This window comes from Caenorhabditis remanei, chromosome III (assembly GCF_010183535.1).
Source record: "Caenorhabditis remanei strain PX506 chromosome III, whole genome shotgun sequence".
Classification (NCBI taxonomy): domain Eukaryota; kingdom Metazoa; phylum Nematoda; class Chromadorea; order Rhabditida; family Rhabditidae; genus Caenorhabditis; species Caenorhabditis remanei.
Window position 1 is genome coordinate 3885330 of NC_071330.1, and position 16742 is coordinate 3902071.

Below are 16742 nucleotides of genomic sequence, written 5' to 3' on the forward strand. Positions count from 1 at the left end.
TTCCGAGTTCTAAACTCAAATACTCCCGTTTTTGGCGATACTGTTGCTTGTGCTGGAATCCGGGAAACTGTTCGAAAGATTGTAGTAAGTGAAGCAAAGTTTGAAAGGATGGATGAAGTATTGCCCCAATATGCCTGTTTCTACTCATTTGCGTATGTTGTTTCGTCATTCGACAACAAACAACTACCATAAAATACATAAAAGATGAGCAGAATCTATGTATCTTCTTCACATTTATTCTTTTCGTGTTTGGGTATTTAATTGCTTTTGCGAGCATTGTATTAGACGAGTAAATCCTAAATACATAATCAACTGTTAAAACGGAACCTAGTGAAAGAAAAGTGTGCTTTTTTTTCAAATTTCAGGTTGAATTTTTAGGAAAAGAAAACATCATTTTGCTTTTCTTTGTTCACTCAAAAAAATCTATCCAAATTTTTTCATCTACTGTTAACATGTGATCTAATAGAAATGAAGGGATAATTATAATTGTGAATAAATTGAATCTGAATTTGAATTTGAAGGAAAATAAACGAGCGATTCACAGTTAGAAAAAGGGGGAAAAGTGAGAGATCTGGTAGATCGACAATTGAAATAAAAAATTCAGAAGAAAAAACGGGAGTGAATATAAATATTAGAAAAGAGAAAAAGCAAATGAAAAACCCATTGTAAAAAATTGTGAATAAAAAATGGAAATTGATTCATAGCAAAATGAATTATTTGAACCATCCTCCAAGGAATCCTCCAGAAGTTTTCGAGGGTGAAACCTTCTTATTGTATGGTTCCAGGGATTGCCGGACAACGTCATTGTAGAGATCTTCACGTGTGCCGAGTGCCTTCAGAATCGTCTCGTCTTGAACCTAGAAACATATTTTTTGAATCAAAATAGTCAATTTAAATTACCTTCAACTTCGCCACCGCCTCATCATATTTCCTCTTGGCCTCAGTGAACTCTCTCTGGAAATCCAACATCTCTTTCTTGATAATCGAAATCGACTTCTCCGTATTCTGAATCTCCACAAGTTGCTCCGTGGCTCCAGAAGACACTGGCAAGAACGTGATGGAGTACTTGACGTCACTTATCCAATTATCTCCGTACACTGCGATATAATGCTTCCGGGTCTCCAAAAGTGTCGCCGTTTGCATTTCGAATGAATCCAAATAGTGGAATGCTATCGGTGTCTCCTTATCCTCCAAATGATATTTCATCGGATTGAATTCCTGAATATTTGCCACAGTGTACGGCACGAAGAACATGTCCGCTTGTGTTCCAGCTTTTCCACGTTTTCCAGATTCTTGTATCATTCGGACGCCTCCTTCTTTATCGAAAAGGACCAATTTGAATTTGGACGACGAACTTTTGCAGATTATCGCCACTCCGTTTTTACGGAAGTCTTCGAGCATATCGATCTCATAGAAGTGTGCGTGCTGGAAAATAATTTTCGAATTAAATGTTATTTTTATTCAATTTTGACACTAAAAATCAATTTTTTCATAGAAATATCGGTATGGAATCATTGTTCTTTCATTGTGAAGAAAATACTCGACATTAAAGGAAAAACTGCAAGAAAATCGATCTTTCGGATGTTTTCTGATGAAAAAAAAAGTAGATTTTCTGCTAAATTTGAACTATTTTAAACAAAAAAGGTCAAACTTTTTCAATTTTTGCATTGAAAACTCGATTTTAGCTTCCAAAAAACAATTATAAAGTTCAAAAATTCTTATTAGCACGGCATCCTTCTTACAACCACGCTCTACTGTAACGATAGAAAACTGCGTGTGAAATTGAGAGACTCAGAGAATAAGAGACATTTCTCAAGGGCATTTCGGTGGAGCGCAGTTGTATAAACTGTGCTGAGCTAATATTATTATATTTTTTCCAAAAGTTTTTAATCGATATTTCCCCCTCACCTGCTTTCCAACAGACGACGTCACAGTCTCCCCAGGCGCCAACACTTTCGCATGAACATCACACTCCTGTCCGAGACAGATTTGCCGTGCCTGCGCCAACACTTTCGGCACAATCTGCGTCGGTATCGGCACTCCAAGTTTGCTGAAAAGTGCCCCGAACACTCGTCCGACTCCGCCCATTTCAGACACATCGAATCCTTCGAAATCGAGCTGATTCTCCGACGGACCGCTCACGTCGTACTGTCGTCGTTTGTTGGGATCGGAGAGGACCGAGTAGGCAATCGAGACTTTTTTGAATTCCTCTTGGGCGTGTGTGTCATTTGGATTACGATCCGGATGGTATTTCAGAGCCAATTTACGGTAGGCTGTCTTGATTTCAGCTTCGGAAGCCTGGAAAATTGATTTTAGTGATGGGGAAATAGATCTCAAACGGTCATAAAGCTTGGGAAAAGAATTTAAACAAAAAATCCAGTAAAACCGCTTTATTTAAACTTGCAAAGTCTCGGTTCGGAGTAAAAAAGTGAAACTTTTGAAAATTTCATCAAAAATAGTCGAAAATTCCATGTAAGCGTGGGTTTTCATCGATATTTAAGAACATAGTCGAAAATTGGACTTTTTTTGCGAAAAATCTAATAAAAAAAATCAAATTTTTGTACTGAGACCCGGTCCGGCAAGTTGCAAGTCTGGGAAATACCAATTTTTGCAAAAAATCGTTTAAAATTTACACAAAAAATCCGGAAAACTGTTTTATTTTCACACTTTTATGCAAAAATATTCGATTACTCGTTTAATTACAGACATTTTGGGATTTTTAAATATTTTTCTCGATATTTGCATCAAAACAGCATTCAACCATTCCAATGCAACCACTTAAAGCAGAATTTATCGATTAGTTTTAAAAGTTTCCGTTAAAACTCTCCGCTCAACGCAAAAATCAATTTTTTCGCAATTTTCTTTCTTTTTTTAAAATTAATTCGTTTTTGTTCACTCACCGATTTTTCTACACCAAGCAGTTGATAAAAATCCAATTCTTCGACTTTTGGTTGATCTCCGGGAGTTGTTGGTTTCGACATGGCCGCTCCTGATGCTAGAAAAAAAGAAATGAATGGAAAACGTATAGAAAAAGAAAAAGGGAAAGGAGGGGACATGACTCATCCATCTCTTTCGCAATAGGGCAAACATTCGTATCGTCTGCGCTCTCTTTTTCTCTTTTTTTTTTGCAAAAAAATATAGATAGAGAAGAGCAATAAATTTTGGGCGAAAGAGAGCTTGCCTAATTTTAGCCAATTTCTGATTGATTGATGCTCAACTTACCCGATGGAGCTTTCTTTCTGAAATGTAATCCCATTGTAAACGACGAATGAAGAAATTAGTGGTTAATTTGAGAAAGATTGAATAGAAATTGAAGAGAATCGGTAAAATATAAAATTTAAAACTCCCGCTTTGCAAACTCCGCAATCACACTGCAGACAATTCAAAGTACAGTAGTCTACGACGATGGCGGGAAGAAGGAATATTCGAATTGGACAGTGAAATCACTTTTTTCAAAACTTTCCTCTTTTTTCTTTTTGATTCAACAAAAATATTTGTTTTGTACAAGAGCTTTTTTGTTTGAGTAGGCAACGACAGAGAAATAAAAGGCGTGTGAGAGTTAGGTGAGGAATAGAGGGAGAGAGTGTTCCGCGCGCTTGTGATAACCATAATTTCCGGTGTCTAGAAAGTTCTGAGGTAATGAAATAGGTGGAATGTACTTGAAATAGTCGAGAAAATAGGTTTTATAGAGTGAAAAAAATCTAGGAAAGCTTAAAGGTCACAGGAAATTTTTTTAAATATAAAACAATTTTTGGCAATGTTCCCTTAAAAATTTTTCAAATTTTCGTTATTAATGTATCTATATTTCATCGATATCACTGATTATTCACTGAAACGATTTCGAATTCTGCGATTTCCTCATTAAAAAAACGAAAATTTCCCCCCAAAATTGCCCAAAATCCCCGAAAACACCATGATTTAAAAAAAACTAACAATTCTGTGGTCGAATCGACATTCGTAGCATTTCCGCAATTTTGTGCATATTGACTGTTTTGACCCCAGGAAAGTGACGAAATCGACGGTCGTTTTGGCAAAAAATATATATTGCAATGTGTTAGGAGACGGGCGAGGACACCACGCTGCGTTTCCTTTTTTCCGCTCTTTTTATCATGATTTTCTCAATTTTCGAAGTGGTTTCTGTAGCTTTTTCGACCAAGTGATTCTTTCGATATAGGGGATTCTGAAATGTTCGGTGTACATCTTCGGAGAAGGCATGTGGCTCGAAACGCGGATTCGGCGCGCCAGTCACTCCATTTTTTTTTTGAAAACTGAAGAATCCGAAAAACTAGGCGATGAGACCTGGGTTTCTTGTCAGCTCAGCGTATGTTTTCGCTTGAGATATCTAAAGGATTTCTCTTTGGAATCCACGGATTCGCTAGAAACAAGTTGTTGAAAACACGGATTTGGTGCGCCAGACAAAGTTGTTTTTCTGACTTCTGAGATTTAGATTTCGTGCTCTCATTATCCGTTCGGAATGTTAATTTCCTAGTTTTCTAGTTTGTCGAGATGAAAGAGATGAGTCAATCAAAACATCAGTCTCAATATATGGAAAGAGAGCCTATTATTAGTGGGAATTCGAGATTCTCTCTTTCAACATCGATGATGTGAGGCACAATCCAGAAGCTCATAATAGTGCTTTGAAGGGAGGCGGCGTTTTTGTGTGCTATTCGATATCAAAGTTCCGGAATGATGACGAGATTTGAAGTGAAGATGAGCTTCTCCTCCATTCTAGATCATTCTGTCCGTTTCACGTCGCCTGAGATGGTCTGCCCTTCAAGTGTCGTCTTGTCTCTTGTATTCACTATTCTGTTGGCTTCTTGTAAGTTGGTTGGGTAGTAGTTGGAATTTCCGTTCCAAGAGATTGACCAGAATGCAAATGTTGCAAAGTTCAGCTGCAAAACGTTCTCACGAGTCTTTGAGATACGAGTTTTGTTTCATTGAAGCCGTGACTATAAGAAAAATCTGTTAGTTCACCGTTTTAATGAAAAAGTATAGAAATTCGGACCTGCCTCGGATGCATGTCTGAAACTTGCGATTCACAAATGAGCAGAACATACTCAGAATTCTGAAAGTTTCGAGAGCTTCATTGTGATCCTTTATGAGATAGATTCAAAAAAATGGAGACCAGTTTATCGGAGGTTTCCAGAAATTTATATTTTTCCAAAATTGTAGACTGGAAAAACGGCTCCGAAAACTTCAGAATAACCAAAACTTCAGCTCAGCTTTCCGATCCTTCGAGTTGTTCAACTTTTCTGCGATTTTCATCTAATTTCGAATAAGCGAAACTCATAAAAACCCGGATGTGTAGTTTTTTGACCCTCGCGCGGTTTCTGTGATTTGTAATTTTGATCTCCCACAATTTCATTGAATTGTGATGTCAAAACCAAATGGCTCAAATTCTCAAAAGATGATGAGTCACAAGACTACAAAAAGAGTCGATTTCATTTTCGAATCGCCTACCCTTTTTCTCCCCGAAGAAATTTGAGACGACTTCTTCATTTTCATATTTGAACGTTCTCTCATTCTTATCCCTCGCTTTTTTCCTATGTCTTCTGCCAAAAATATATATGGAAATTTGGAGAAAAGACGAAAAAAGCGGAGATAAGAAGGAAAAGCGAAAGTAGGTCGGTCACCTGGAACGGAAAGGGAAAATTAGTTGCGTAATAAGCAGGTTCTAGAGGAACTGTTGCTGATGGCCTAGCTTCTTAAATGTAGATAACCTAGGCCTCGACCACGGCCATTCCATTAAAAACTATAATGTCTTCAGCATCACTTCACTGCGAAGCGACCTCTGTCGTCACTTGCATGCTATGTACGGTGCTCAGTGAGCCGCTCGAAAAAGAGATGACGCCGACTGCCACCGTCAACGCAATGTTCAAAAAGTGCGATAAAATGGGTCTAATGGAGCCAGTTTGTGTGCAATTCGTGTCAGAGAATGTGAAGGAGATGTTCCAACGTGTTCGTCAGGGAATCCCCTCGAATAGTGTATGTCAGACAATGCAATTCTGTGATCTACAGTAACTCTTCTTCTCAAGAGACTCGGGGGATTGAACGTTGTGTCATGTAATTAAATAAAGTGATTTGAACTGTTTATATTCAAAAATTGCAAAGTTGGGAAGTTATTGCAAATTGGTCCCTGAGATCCGCTATTGTCAAGACAAGAAATAACAATTATAAATAAATAACAAAAATGGTTTAAGCCCATTTGATCAAAAAGTTTCTCTTCGCCTTCTTCCGGTCATCGATCAAATCATCGTCATCCAAATGTTTGCTTTTGGAACCAGATCTGGAGCTAGATCCGGTCTTCTTGATTTCAATTGGCTCTGCTTCCAGATCAGAATCTTCAGAAGTGGCTGCATCAGAAGTAGACGAAGACTTCGCGTCATCAGATTTGGATAGCTTCTCCAAATCTTCCAACTCTAAATCCTCCAATGGATCCTTCTTGTTGATCTTCGCCTCTCCACTCTTTCCATCCCCCTCCTCACTATCCTCATAAGAATCCTCATCGTCATCATCATCATATCCACCACATCCGGACCCACTTCCTCCACTGCATCCGCTGCTGTATTGCCCATATCCTTGGTATCCACCATATCCAGATTGTGGGTATCCACCACCGCATCCTCCTCCACCACATCCAGATCCGATTCCTGGGTGAGTACGGTAGATACTGTAGTGATCGGTGTATGGAAGATATGGGTAGCGATAAGTGGCATGATGGTATTGTGGTGGGTAGACGTAGGTCATTCCAGGGCGAAGAAGATATCTTCTTGGAAGTCTATCCCATGGATAGTGCTGGAAGAAGTATCCTCTTCTGTAGTCAACGACGGCTGGCTTCCTCGTGGTAGCTTGTACTGGAGAGTGACCAATTGGGTTTGGATTCAGAAGTGGTGCTCGTGTTGGGATATCAAATTTTGGAGCAATTGTTGAATAGGTCACTTGCTTCAGCTCATGGTTGGCTCCGGCATTTTTGACTGGTTGCGCAGCAAAGTCTGAGTAGTCATCGCCCAGATTTTCGGTGTTACTGGCTTGTCTGGCCTGAAAATTGCAATATGTTACACTAGATGGTTTGACCTAGTTTTTGCTGTAAAGTCTATTATTTACAGTAAAAAACTCACCTTCTTCTGTGCCAGGGCCACTGTACAAACCGCCAGAATAATCAGATGCCTACGCATATTTATGTGTAAGAAATGTTAAAATCGGTCAGTTGCAATCGTCATTAAATACTCTTCTAATCGGGTTGCTGACTATATAGTGTAACAAAACCTTCAAATATCTCATCCCCCCTTCTCCAGATGGACATCTATCTGTCAGCTGAAATCTGGTTCCATTCTGGGTAAAAATCATATAAGTTTCGGTGTGTGATGAGGTGAGAAAGTGATGAGAGGAGACCTCCTTCGGTTGCGCAATAAGTGAAATTAGAACAGGATTTTTCGGCTGTTTTTTGTATGGTTGGGTTGGTTGGTCAGAGAGGAGAAGCTGGAAAAATTGTTACAGCAGAATGGGATGGAAGGTGGTCAGTGGAGTGAATCGGTTATTCTAGAGGAATCGAATGATAGGTGTCGTCAGATGGACAATTAAGTACATAGAGAACTTGGGAAACCGGAATATGAACTGTAGTGGTCACTGGAAAGAGGTTGATGTGACGTCAGAACTTCTGGAAACGCATAGAATCTACAACTATGGTCCTCTGATAGAATATCTATCAGAAGAACTCCATCTGAATCTTTTGAAAAGGTGTAGCTACTTTCCTACCGAAGAATGAATTCTGACTGGTCAGATTCTCCCAAATGACAGAATTCGAAGTGGGAGTGTTCAGGGTCTAGTGTAACAGTTACACTATAAGGAAACTAGGTGCCACGCCCGCTGAGGGGATTTTGTGTCTGTAAACTATCAATTTCAAAACGAAGTTTTGAATTTTATATATTTATTCGAACGGGAAAGAGAAAAAACACCGAAAATGTACAAATTGTACAAGAAATTATCAAAAAAAGAAGAAATTATCGAAGGACGATGTTGTCCAATCATCGAGTCGCATCTGAAGCACATCCAGTATGCACGATCTGAAATTAACATATTGTGGAAACACATTTTTCTAATCAAGAACTCTTACCTTCTCATTAACCTTGACGGTATCCTTGAATCGCCAGATCTCCTCATCGTCATCGTAGTATTCACTGAATCTCTCTCTGCATACTGAACACTTCTTGGTTTTTGTTCCACTGGAAGGAACTCCTGGTTGAGATTCCTCTACTTCACTAGCCACTTGCTCCTTCGGCTCCTCGGTAGCACGTGGAGTCAGCCACGTCTTCGAAGATGGATACCACTCCTGATGTTTGGATCCAGATGGTTTATTGATTCCCAAATTCTCTCTGACATGCCAGTCCATGTGATCCTTCCATTCTTTGGACTTTCCATTAGAATTATCGAGACGAAGTCCACAGTGTTTGCATGAATCCATTCTTGGTGTCAGTAATGCATCCACGATGGAATTGTGACGGACACTCAATTTGTGAATGTTGAAGTCATCAAGAGAAACTTGTGGAGTTGGAACCACTGGCATCGCTTCCCATCTGGATTGTCCTCTGTTTCGCTTTCGGCTCTTCTGAGAGTTGGACTGATCCATTGGTGGTGGACTCGGCTTGACAGGTGGCAAGATTCCAGATTGTTGAAGGCCGCGGAGATAGGAAAGCCAGTCCTCCTTGGTTTTTGGAGAATTTGATGAAGGCTCCTCTTTAACTTCAAGTTTCGGCTGTACTACGCACACATGTAGTTGATGCGGATATTGTGATGATGGTGGTGGTTGAGCAACTTGTCTGAAAATTGAGTATTTGATGAAAGATTAGAAACAGGTTGACTAGAATCCACAGAATCTCAGCTTTCTAAATATTGAAAATACTCACTTGAAAGTTTCCAATGGGAGATCTGCTTGTGTAGACTTTTTTGGGTTTGGACCATTATGATTCTCTCCTGAATCACATTTACGCTTTGTTCCTCTCGGTGACAAGTCTGGGGATGATGATCCAGATGATGATCCTGTTGGGGAAGCGCCAGTAGATGCTACAGGACTTGGAGTCCGTGGGGTCACAATCGGCCAAGCACTATCGATTTGTTTGATCTGAAAATATTCGAATTAAACTACTCGGAACGAGATTAATCAAAGCTTACCTTCATGTCCAGAGCATGAAGTGTTGATGGAGTGAAGACGGTGTTCCATGTGCAACGAAGTTTAAAGAGAGCCGATTTGGTTGAATTGTCGCACTGAAAAAAACATTAAGTAAGCAAACTGCAGATCTCGTCTAGATCCTAATATCTGGTTTTCTTTGATTGAGTTTCTGGAAAGCTGACAATGAGAACGCCGACATTCTGAACGTAGTCATATTAAAATGGTCCGTGGCACAACATAAACGTTCATTTGATCTCAATGTCATTTTAATGCCACCAAAACTTTGAAACGGGTTCAGAATCCAGGTAACGCCTACTTTTCGACCATCTAGGTCAGTCCCTGAGATTTCCAATCTTACCTTTCGAAATACGTGCTCGAACATCCGCAAAATTCGCATTGAAAACAACTTATCGAAATCATGTGGTTTCTGAATGTTTTTCAAGATGGAATCACAAACATAGATAACCGGTAATTTTATTTTATCAGAACAATTAAATAAATAATTTTCAATGGTGTCGACTATTTGTGGCGCGATTTCTTTGTAATCATCTGCCATAATAGTCAATAATTTAATGCGAGTTTTGTTGTTGTCCGTCAGCTCTGCCAGGGTATCCGCATAGTCTCTGACCAATGATTCGACTGATTGCATTTTGATTGAGATTTAAGTTAAAATTCTCTGAAAAATAGAGGTTCGAGATGGATGGATAGGATTGGATTTATTAGAAAAAATGGTTAAATGGGAAACAATACAAATGAGAGGTAAAACTAACGATATACAAATGAAATAATAAAATAGTTATTCTGGGAGACGTCGATTGTGCACTATGTGAATCGAGAGACGCGTCGCGAGCCCCTGCGTCGCGTTCTGTGCAGTTCTGAAATTTGAATTATTGAGTCTGATGAATGTCTGTGGGACGTTGTATATAAATCAATATAGTATTCAAAAACGGATGTAACGGAAGAAAGAAAAACCAATTTGAGATAGAGTTTGAGAAGAAATTAGAGAAAAGAAGAAGGAAGAAAAAAGAAAAAAGAAGAATTTTAATTTAATAATGTTATGCTATTCAGAATGTAAGAAAAATTATTATAGTTTCGAGGATTTTCAACGATAATTCTAATTTTTCTGCTAAAAATAACCTTCTGTCTGAAAATGATAATTCGAATAATCAGAATTTTAGTTTTCCCGAAAATCATATCAAAAATTGAATAAATCGGACAAATTTTCAAAGAAAACTAAATTTGAATGCAGATTCAAAATCCTGATGAGTTCAGATTTCTAACCATATCTGTTGAATGTCTCAAAAAGTACTGAAAATCGGAGAAGAAACAAGCAAAAATGAGGAAATTTCGAAAAGAAGCCGAAACAAGGCAAATAAAAGTCACATGATTCACAGAATTTCGAAACTAAACTTATTGATTTGTCCTGGTTTTCAGTTCGGGTTTTTTTTTACAGTTTTTCAGCATGATAGTTCCGGAAAATGTGTTATTTAAAAAAATTGAAAAAAAATCTGCTCGATTTCGATTGAATTCGTCTTCTTTCTAATCCTTTTTCTTCTTCTTGATTGACACTCGAGTGTGAAAAAGACCACGTGGCCGTGGCCGAAGTCTTCCCAGGAGTTAGGCCATTTCGATTTTGGGGACTTTTGCCTCACTGCTTCGGGCCTAATTATTCAATTTCTCATGTTAAAATCTGAAAAATTGAATTGAGACTCATGTTATTCATAATTAGACTTCTAAAATCAGTGTTTCATCGTGATTAGTCATTGCGAAATTCTGTTTTTTCGTGCGAAAAGTGTGAAAATCATATTACATCATGTTGTGCTTACTCATTAGTTAAATACGAATCACACAGCTGTTTTTTCTATGATTTCAATCGAAAACTAAAAAAAAGTGAATAATTGCTTAAATTTCTACTCATTTATTGTTATTACAGGTCAGTATTCCTTCGTTTTTTCTCAAAACATTGCTTTTCATTTCAATTTCCCCCCAAACTCATATTTTTCAGGGTAACAAAAGCTGTCGAATAGCAGCATGTCGAAAATTAGCAAGGAGCGGAAGAAGGTTGCTCAACTTCAAGAAATTGAAAAGAGCATTCAAGAGCTATGGGAGAGTAAAAAGGCGTTCGAATCGGATGCCAGGGATGAGTGAGTTTTCGTTGGATATGAAAATTGGAAGAGACAAATAAGAATTGGCCAAAAAATCAAAGTTTTGAAGAGAAACTCAAAAATCCGCCAAGTTTTTCCTCAAAAACTAGACAAAACTGAAAATTTTAACAAAAAATGGTTTTTTTTTTCTGTTTTGCTATCAGAATCGTCAATTTTAGACTAAAAACAATATTTTCTGGCTGGAAAATCGTTGCAGATTGCTAAAAATCGCATTTCGATCAGTTCTCTGTAATTTTAGCGAGAAACTATTGATTTTTCAATAAACTTTTAGAATTTTCTTGTTTTTTTTCCAAAGATTCAGTTCTTATGGACTTTTCCGATTATAAACTCCGAAAGTTCTAAAAAAAATCGTAAAATTCTTGTAAAAACTACTAAACTTCTTAGCTGAAAATCACATTTTGCCATTTTTTTTGGCAATTTTCTCTGTAAATCCTCTCCCAAGACCCTCATTTTTCAGCAACAAACCAAAGTACCTCGTCACTTTCCCATTCCCCTACATGAATGGACGTATGCACTTGGGACACACATTCTCCGCGTCAAAATGCGAATTCGCCGCGGGATTCCAACGTCTTCAAGGCAAACAAGTGCTCTTCCCGTTCGGATTCCATTGCACCGGAATGCCAATCAAAGCGTGTGCTGATAAGCTGAAACGAGAGATGGAGGACTTTGGATATCCACCGAATTTCCCAGAAGACGTTGAAGAAGTCGTCAAGGAGGAAGTGTCTGCTGTCGATGAGATTATCAAGGATAAAAGCAAGGGAAAGAAGAGTAAATTGGTGGCGAAGACGGGAAATGCCAAGTATCAATGGCAGATTATGAAGTCGTTGGGTTTGGAGGATGAGGAGATCAAGAAGTTCTCGGATCCAACTTATTGGTTGTATTATTTCCCGCCACATTGCATTAATGATTTGAAGAAAATGGGATTGAAGGTGAATCTTGATCAAGATTTTCAATAATTGAAATATCTGAAAACGTACAAAAAAGTGTTTGAAAACCTTTCATTCATTTTTGTGACCACCTGACATTTTGCATCATTTCTCGGTTGAAATCACAAAAAATCTTGGATTTGTCATCATTTTCTACTTGCACAAAGTTCAAAAAACGTTTTTCATAACAAGCTCCTCCCAGTTTCAATCATACTTATAAAACCGGGCCAGCACGTAACTTGCTTCAAACTGAGTTTCATGAGCTGAAAAATATACCAAAATTGAGATCTCAGCGAGTTCTATCTATAAGATGTAATACGGTCCGGATGGCTATTCAATAATGTGCCGCGGACCGGGCTAGAATGACTTTTTTGACAATTTTCGCGGTTTTTGACACTTTTTCCCCGCTCGCGGCACATTAACAAACATGGATTCGATCCGTAGTAGGTCAAGGGCATAGAACTCGCCGAGATCTACATTTTTGTATATTTTTCAGCTCATAAAATTGCGTTTTCAGCAAGTTACGCGCCGAGCCGTTTTGATCCGGTTTACAATTATAGTTTCAATCCATTCCACTTCCAGGCCGATTGGAGGCGCGCCTTCATCACCACCGATGTCAACCCCTACTTCGACTCGTTCGTCCGCTGGCAATTCAACCTTCTCCGTGCCGCCAAGAAAATCGATTTCGGAAAACGATACACAATCTACTCGCCAAAAGACGGTCAACCATGTATGGATCACGATCGTGCCAGTGGAGAAGGCGTCGGACCACAAGAGTATACACTGATCAAGTTGAAGGTATTAGATCCAAAACCACAGGCATTGGCTCATATCAAAGAGGATATCTACTTGGTGGCAGCCACGTTGAGACCTGAAACGATGTACGGACAAACGAATTGTTATCTCCATCCGGATATTCAATATTCTGTATTCTACGCAACGGAAAATGAGAGTCAAGTGTTTGTGGCGACTGCTAGATCTGCTAGGATTATGTCGTATCAAGGATTGACAAAAGAGAACGGAAAGGTTCGATATGTCGCTGGACTCGAGAAGATTGCTGGAGCTAAACTTCTCGGCGCTCCTCTCTCCGCCCCTCTCGCCAAGTACGAAAGAGTTTATGCTCTTCCAATGCTCACTATCAAGGACGATAAGGGAACTGGAGTCGTCACATCTGTCCCTTCAGATTCTCCAGATGACTTTGCTGCTCTTTCGGATCTCAAGAAGAAGAAACCATTGAGAGAGAAGTATGGATTAACGGATGAGATGGTTCTCCCATTCGATCCTACTCCAATCCTTAAAATCGAAGGACTCGGAGACTTGGCTGCTGTCGAGATGTGCTCGAGACTGAAAATCGAGTCACAGAACGAGAAGGATAAGTTGGAGGAGGCGAAGAAGGAGGTGTACTTGAAAGGATTCTACGATGGAGTCATGCTTGTCGGAAAGTACGCCGGAAAGAAGACAGCCGACGTCAAGAAAGTCATTCAGGATGATTTGATTGCCGAGGGTCTCGCCACGAAATACGTTGAACCAGAGAAGAAAGTAATCAGTAGATCTGGAGATGAGTGTGTCGTCGCCTTGTGTGATCAATGGTATTTGAATTATGGAGAGGCTGAATGGAAGGCCGCCGCTAAGAAGGTTTTGGAGCCAATGAGAACTTTTAATGATGAGGTAAAGCTAGACTGATGAAAATGTTATATTGGAACATCATTTTTCAGACTCGCCGTTCACTTGAAACCACCGTCGATTGGCTCCACGAGTACGCGTGCTCGCGTAGTTACGGTCTTGGCACCAAACTTCCATGGGATACCCAATATCTCATTGAATCTCTTTCCGATTCCACCATCTATAACGCCTACTACACCGTTGCTCACCTTCTTCAGCAAGGAGCATTCGATGGATCTGTTGTTGGACCAGCTGGAATCAAGGCCGACCAGATGACAGATGGCTCGTGGAGTTATGTGTTCCTCGGAGAAGTTTACGACTCGAAGACCATGCCAGTAGAGGAGGAGAAACTGAAATCTCTCCGAAAAGAGTTCATGTACTGGTATCCAATTGATATGAGAGCGTCTGGAAAGGATCTCATCGGAAATCATTTGACCTACTTGCTCTTCAATCACGCCGCCATCTGGCCAACTGACACATCGAAATGGCCAAAGGGAATCCGTGCCAATGGACATTTGTTGTTGAATAATGAGAAAATGTCGAAATCCACTGGAAACTTTATGACTCTTGAGGAGGCTATCGAGAAATTCAGTGCCGACGGAATGCGTTTGAGTCTTGCTGATGCTGGAGACGGGTTGGAAGACGCCAACTTTGTGTACGCTATGGCTGATGCGGCGATTCTCCGATTGTTCAATATGATTGAGTGGATTAAGGAAATGATCGAGCAACGAGACGCTGGACTTCTCCGCAAGGACTCCACCCGATTCGCTGATCGTGTCTTCGCCAACGAGATGAACTCTCTCATCAAGGTTACCGAACAAAACTACGAAGCCACCAACTTCAAAGAGGCTCTTAAAACTGGATTCTTCGAGTATCAAGCTATCAGAGATACCTACAGAGAGCTGTGCGCTGGAATCGATGAGCCAATGAGTGAATCTCTTGTCTTCCGTTTCATCGAATCTCAAATGGTCATTCTCTCCCCAATCTGCCCACATATCGCTGAATACATTTGGCAATTGCTCAAAAAGGATGGACTTATCATTGATGCTCCATGGCCTGCCACTGACGCTGTCGATGAGAAGTTGGCACTCGGTTCTCGATTCATATCTGACTCGATGGCCGAGTTCCGTGCTCGTCTCAAAACTTATATGGCGCCAAAGAAGAAGGGAGCCAAGGAGAACACAACGCCACCAACTGAGGCTGTTATCTTCGTCGCTAAACAATATCCACCATGGCAGAAAACGATTCTTGATATTCTTGAGACACAGGCGAAAGCAAACAACGGAGCACTTCCAGATAACAAAGTTATTAGTCAGATGATCGGAAAGGAGGATTCATTGAAGAAATTCGCGAAGAAAGCGATGCCATTCGTCCAGATGATCAAAGAGAGATACGAACAGAAGGGAGTATCAGCTCTCGCCTCTTCCAGTCCAATAGATCAAACTGCTATCCTCAATGAGAATATTGATTTCATTATGAATGCTTTGGATTTGGATCGTGTCTCTATCCGACATACCGATGAGGAAGGAGTCGACCCGAACTTTGTGGAGACTACCGTTCCATTGGTGCCGATGATGAGCTTCTTGCCACAGAGGGTGAGTCTATTGAGTTGTCTCTTCTGGAAATAATTTAATTTTTCCAGCCAAGCGTGAATCTTGTCTTCCGAAATGTCCAAATCTGCAATGCAATGTTCGACGTGGTCGTTCCGATTTGCGACGGCGACACTGTTTCGATGATCATCCGGAAGTTGAGACGTATCAGCAAGGCTATCAAGCGTAAGGGATAACGATTGAAGTCATTCCTGGCGCGTCAAAGGCGCGCCAGTCATCTACACACATTTTTTGGACTTAAAATGACTCAAAATCATCGAAATACATCTAAAAATTGCCGTTTTGCCAAAATCAATGCGCCTAAGGCATGCCAGCCATCAAAATGAGCTGTTTTTATGCAAAATTAAGCTAAAAATACGATTTTTCTGACAAAAAATCGGTGAGAAATGCATTTTTATGGTCTGAAAGTTACAATTTTCATCAAAAATCAGTTTTCTGAAGCGTCAAAGGCACCCCAGTCATTTACACACATTTTTTGGACTTAAAATGACTCAAAATCATTGAAAAACATCTAAAATATTGCCATTTTGCCAAAATCAGCGCGCCAAAGGCATGCCAGCCATCAAAATAAACCGGTTTTTGCAAAATTAAGCTAAAAATACGATTTTTCGGACAAAAAATCGGTCAAAATGTGTTTTTTTTTGGTCTGAAAATTACAATTTTCATCAAAAATCAGTTTTCTGAAGCGTCAAAGGCGCGCTAGTCACCTATCGAAAAAAAACGCATTTTTGGGACTTAAAATGTCTCAAAATTATTCAAAAAATCTTAGAAAAACGCGTTTTCAACAGGAAAGACGGAAAAATGAGATCTATCCGAAAATAGTTTTCAAAAAATTTCAGCGAAATACGAGGTGACCCTCTGGAGATACAAGGATTCGGTATGGGGAGATCGTAAGGTGATCTCATGCAACAGTCCGTTCGAGGAGAACATTCAACTGGCCGATGGAGATGTGTTCCATTTGGAGGCTGATAACAAGATTACTGTAACTTCTGGAAGTGAAAAGATTGATATTGGACAGACTATCGTCTACAAGGCCAACGTTCCAGAATAATTTTCGGTTAATTCTAATAGTGTTTTGTGTCTTTTGGTTCCCCGTTATTAACCTTGTTTCTTCTTGTTTTTAATATATTCAATTCGGTTTTCCCCGTCTCCCTTCCCATCGTAATTTATACGTATCCCATTGGTTCTTCAATTTCTCAAGCTTTCAATGAAA

General features: G+C 39.6%; 5 protein-coding genes across 5 annotated transcripts; 2 read left to right on the forward strand and 3 right to left on the reverse strand.

Moving 5' to 3' along the window:
* Positions 1-713: 713 nt before the first annotated feature.
* GCK72_008924 (uncharacterized protein) lies at positions 714-2981 on the reverse strand (the record flags this gene model as incomplete). Its single annotated transcript, XM_003095896.2, has 4 exons — positions 714-857; positions 901-1425; positions 1909-2298; positions 2901-2981. 4 exons carry the CDS (start codon positions 2979-2981, stop codon positions 714-716), a joined length of 1140 nt encoding a protein of 379 aa, XP_003095944.1.
* A 2776-nt stretch (positions 2982-5757) lies between these two features.
* GCK72_008925 (uncharacterized protein) lies at positions 5758-6021 on the forward strand (the record flags this gene model as incomplete). The annotated part of the gene is made up of 1 exon (XM_003095890.2): positions 5758-6021. One exon carries the CDS (start codon positions 5758-5760, stop codon positions 6019-6021), a length of 264 nt encoding a protein of 87 aa, XP_003095938.2.
* Positions 6022-6195: 174 nt separating this feature from the next.
* Positions 6196-7175, reverse strand: GCK72_008926 (uncharacterized protein; the record flags this gene model as incomplete). The annotated part of the gene is made up of 2 exons (XM_003095892.2): positions 6196-7038; positions 7119-7175. The coding sequence occupies 2 exons, from the start codon at positions 7173-7175 to the stop codon at positions 6196-6198; spliced, it is 900 nt and encodes a 299-aa protein (XP_003095940.2).
* An 849-nt stretch (positions 7176-8024) lies between these two features.
* On the reverse strand, positions 8025-9548 carry GCK72_008927 (uncharacterized protein; the record flags this gene model as incomplete). The annotated part of the gene is made up of 5 exons (XM_003095876.2): positions 8025-8063; positions 8114-8816; positions 8904-9118; positions 9169-9261; positions 9525-9548. 5 exons carry the CDS (start codon positions 9546-9548, stop codon positions 8025-8027), a joined length of 1074 nt encoding a protein of 357 aa, XP_003095924.2.
* Positions 9549-11197: 1649 nt separating this feature from the next.
* On the forward strand, positions 11198-16580 carry GCK72_008928 (uncharacterized protein; the record flags this gene model as incomplete). Its single annotated transcript, XM_003095874.2, has 6 exons — positions 11198-11310; positions 11789-12260; positions 12840-13925; positions 13973-15514; positions 15562-15694; positions 16369-16580. The coding sequence occupies 6 exons, from the start codon at positions 11198-11200 to the stop codon at positions 16578-16580; spliced, it is 3558 nt and encodes a 1185-aa protein (XP_003095922.2).
* Positions 16581-16742: the final 162 nt, after the last annotated feature.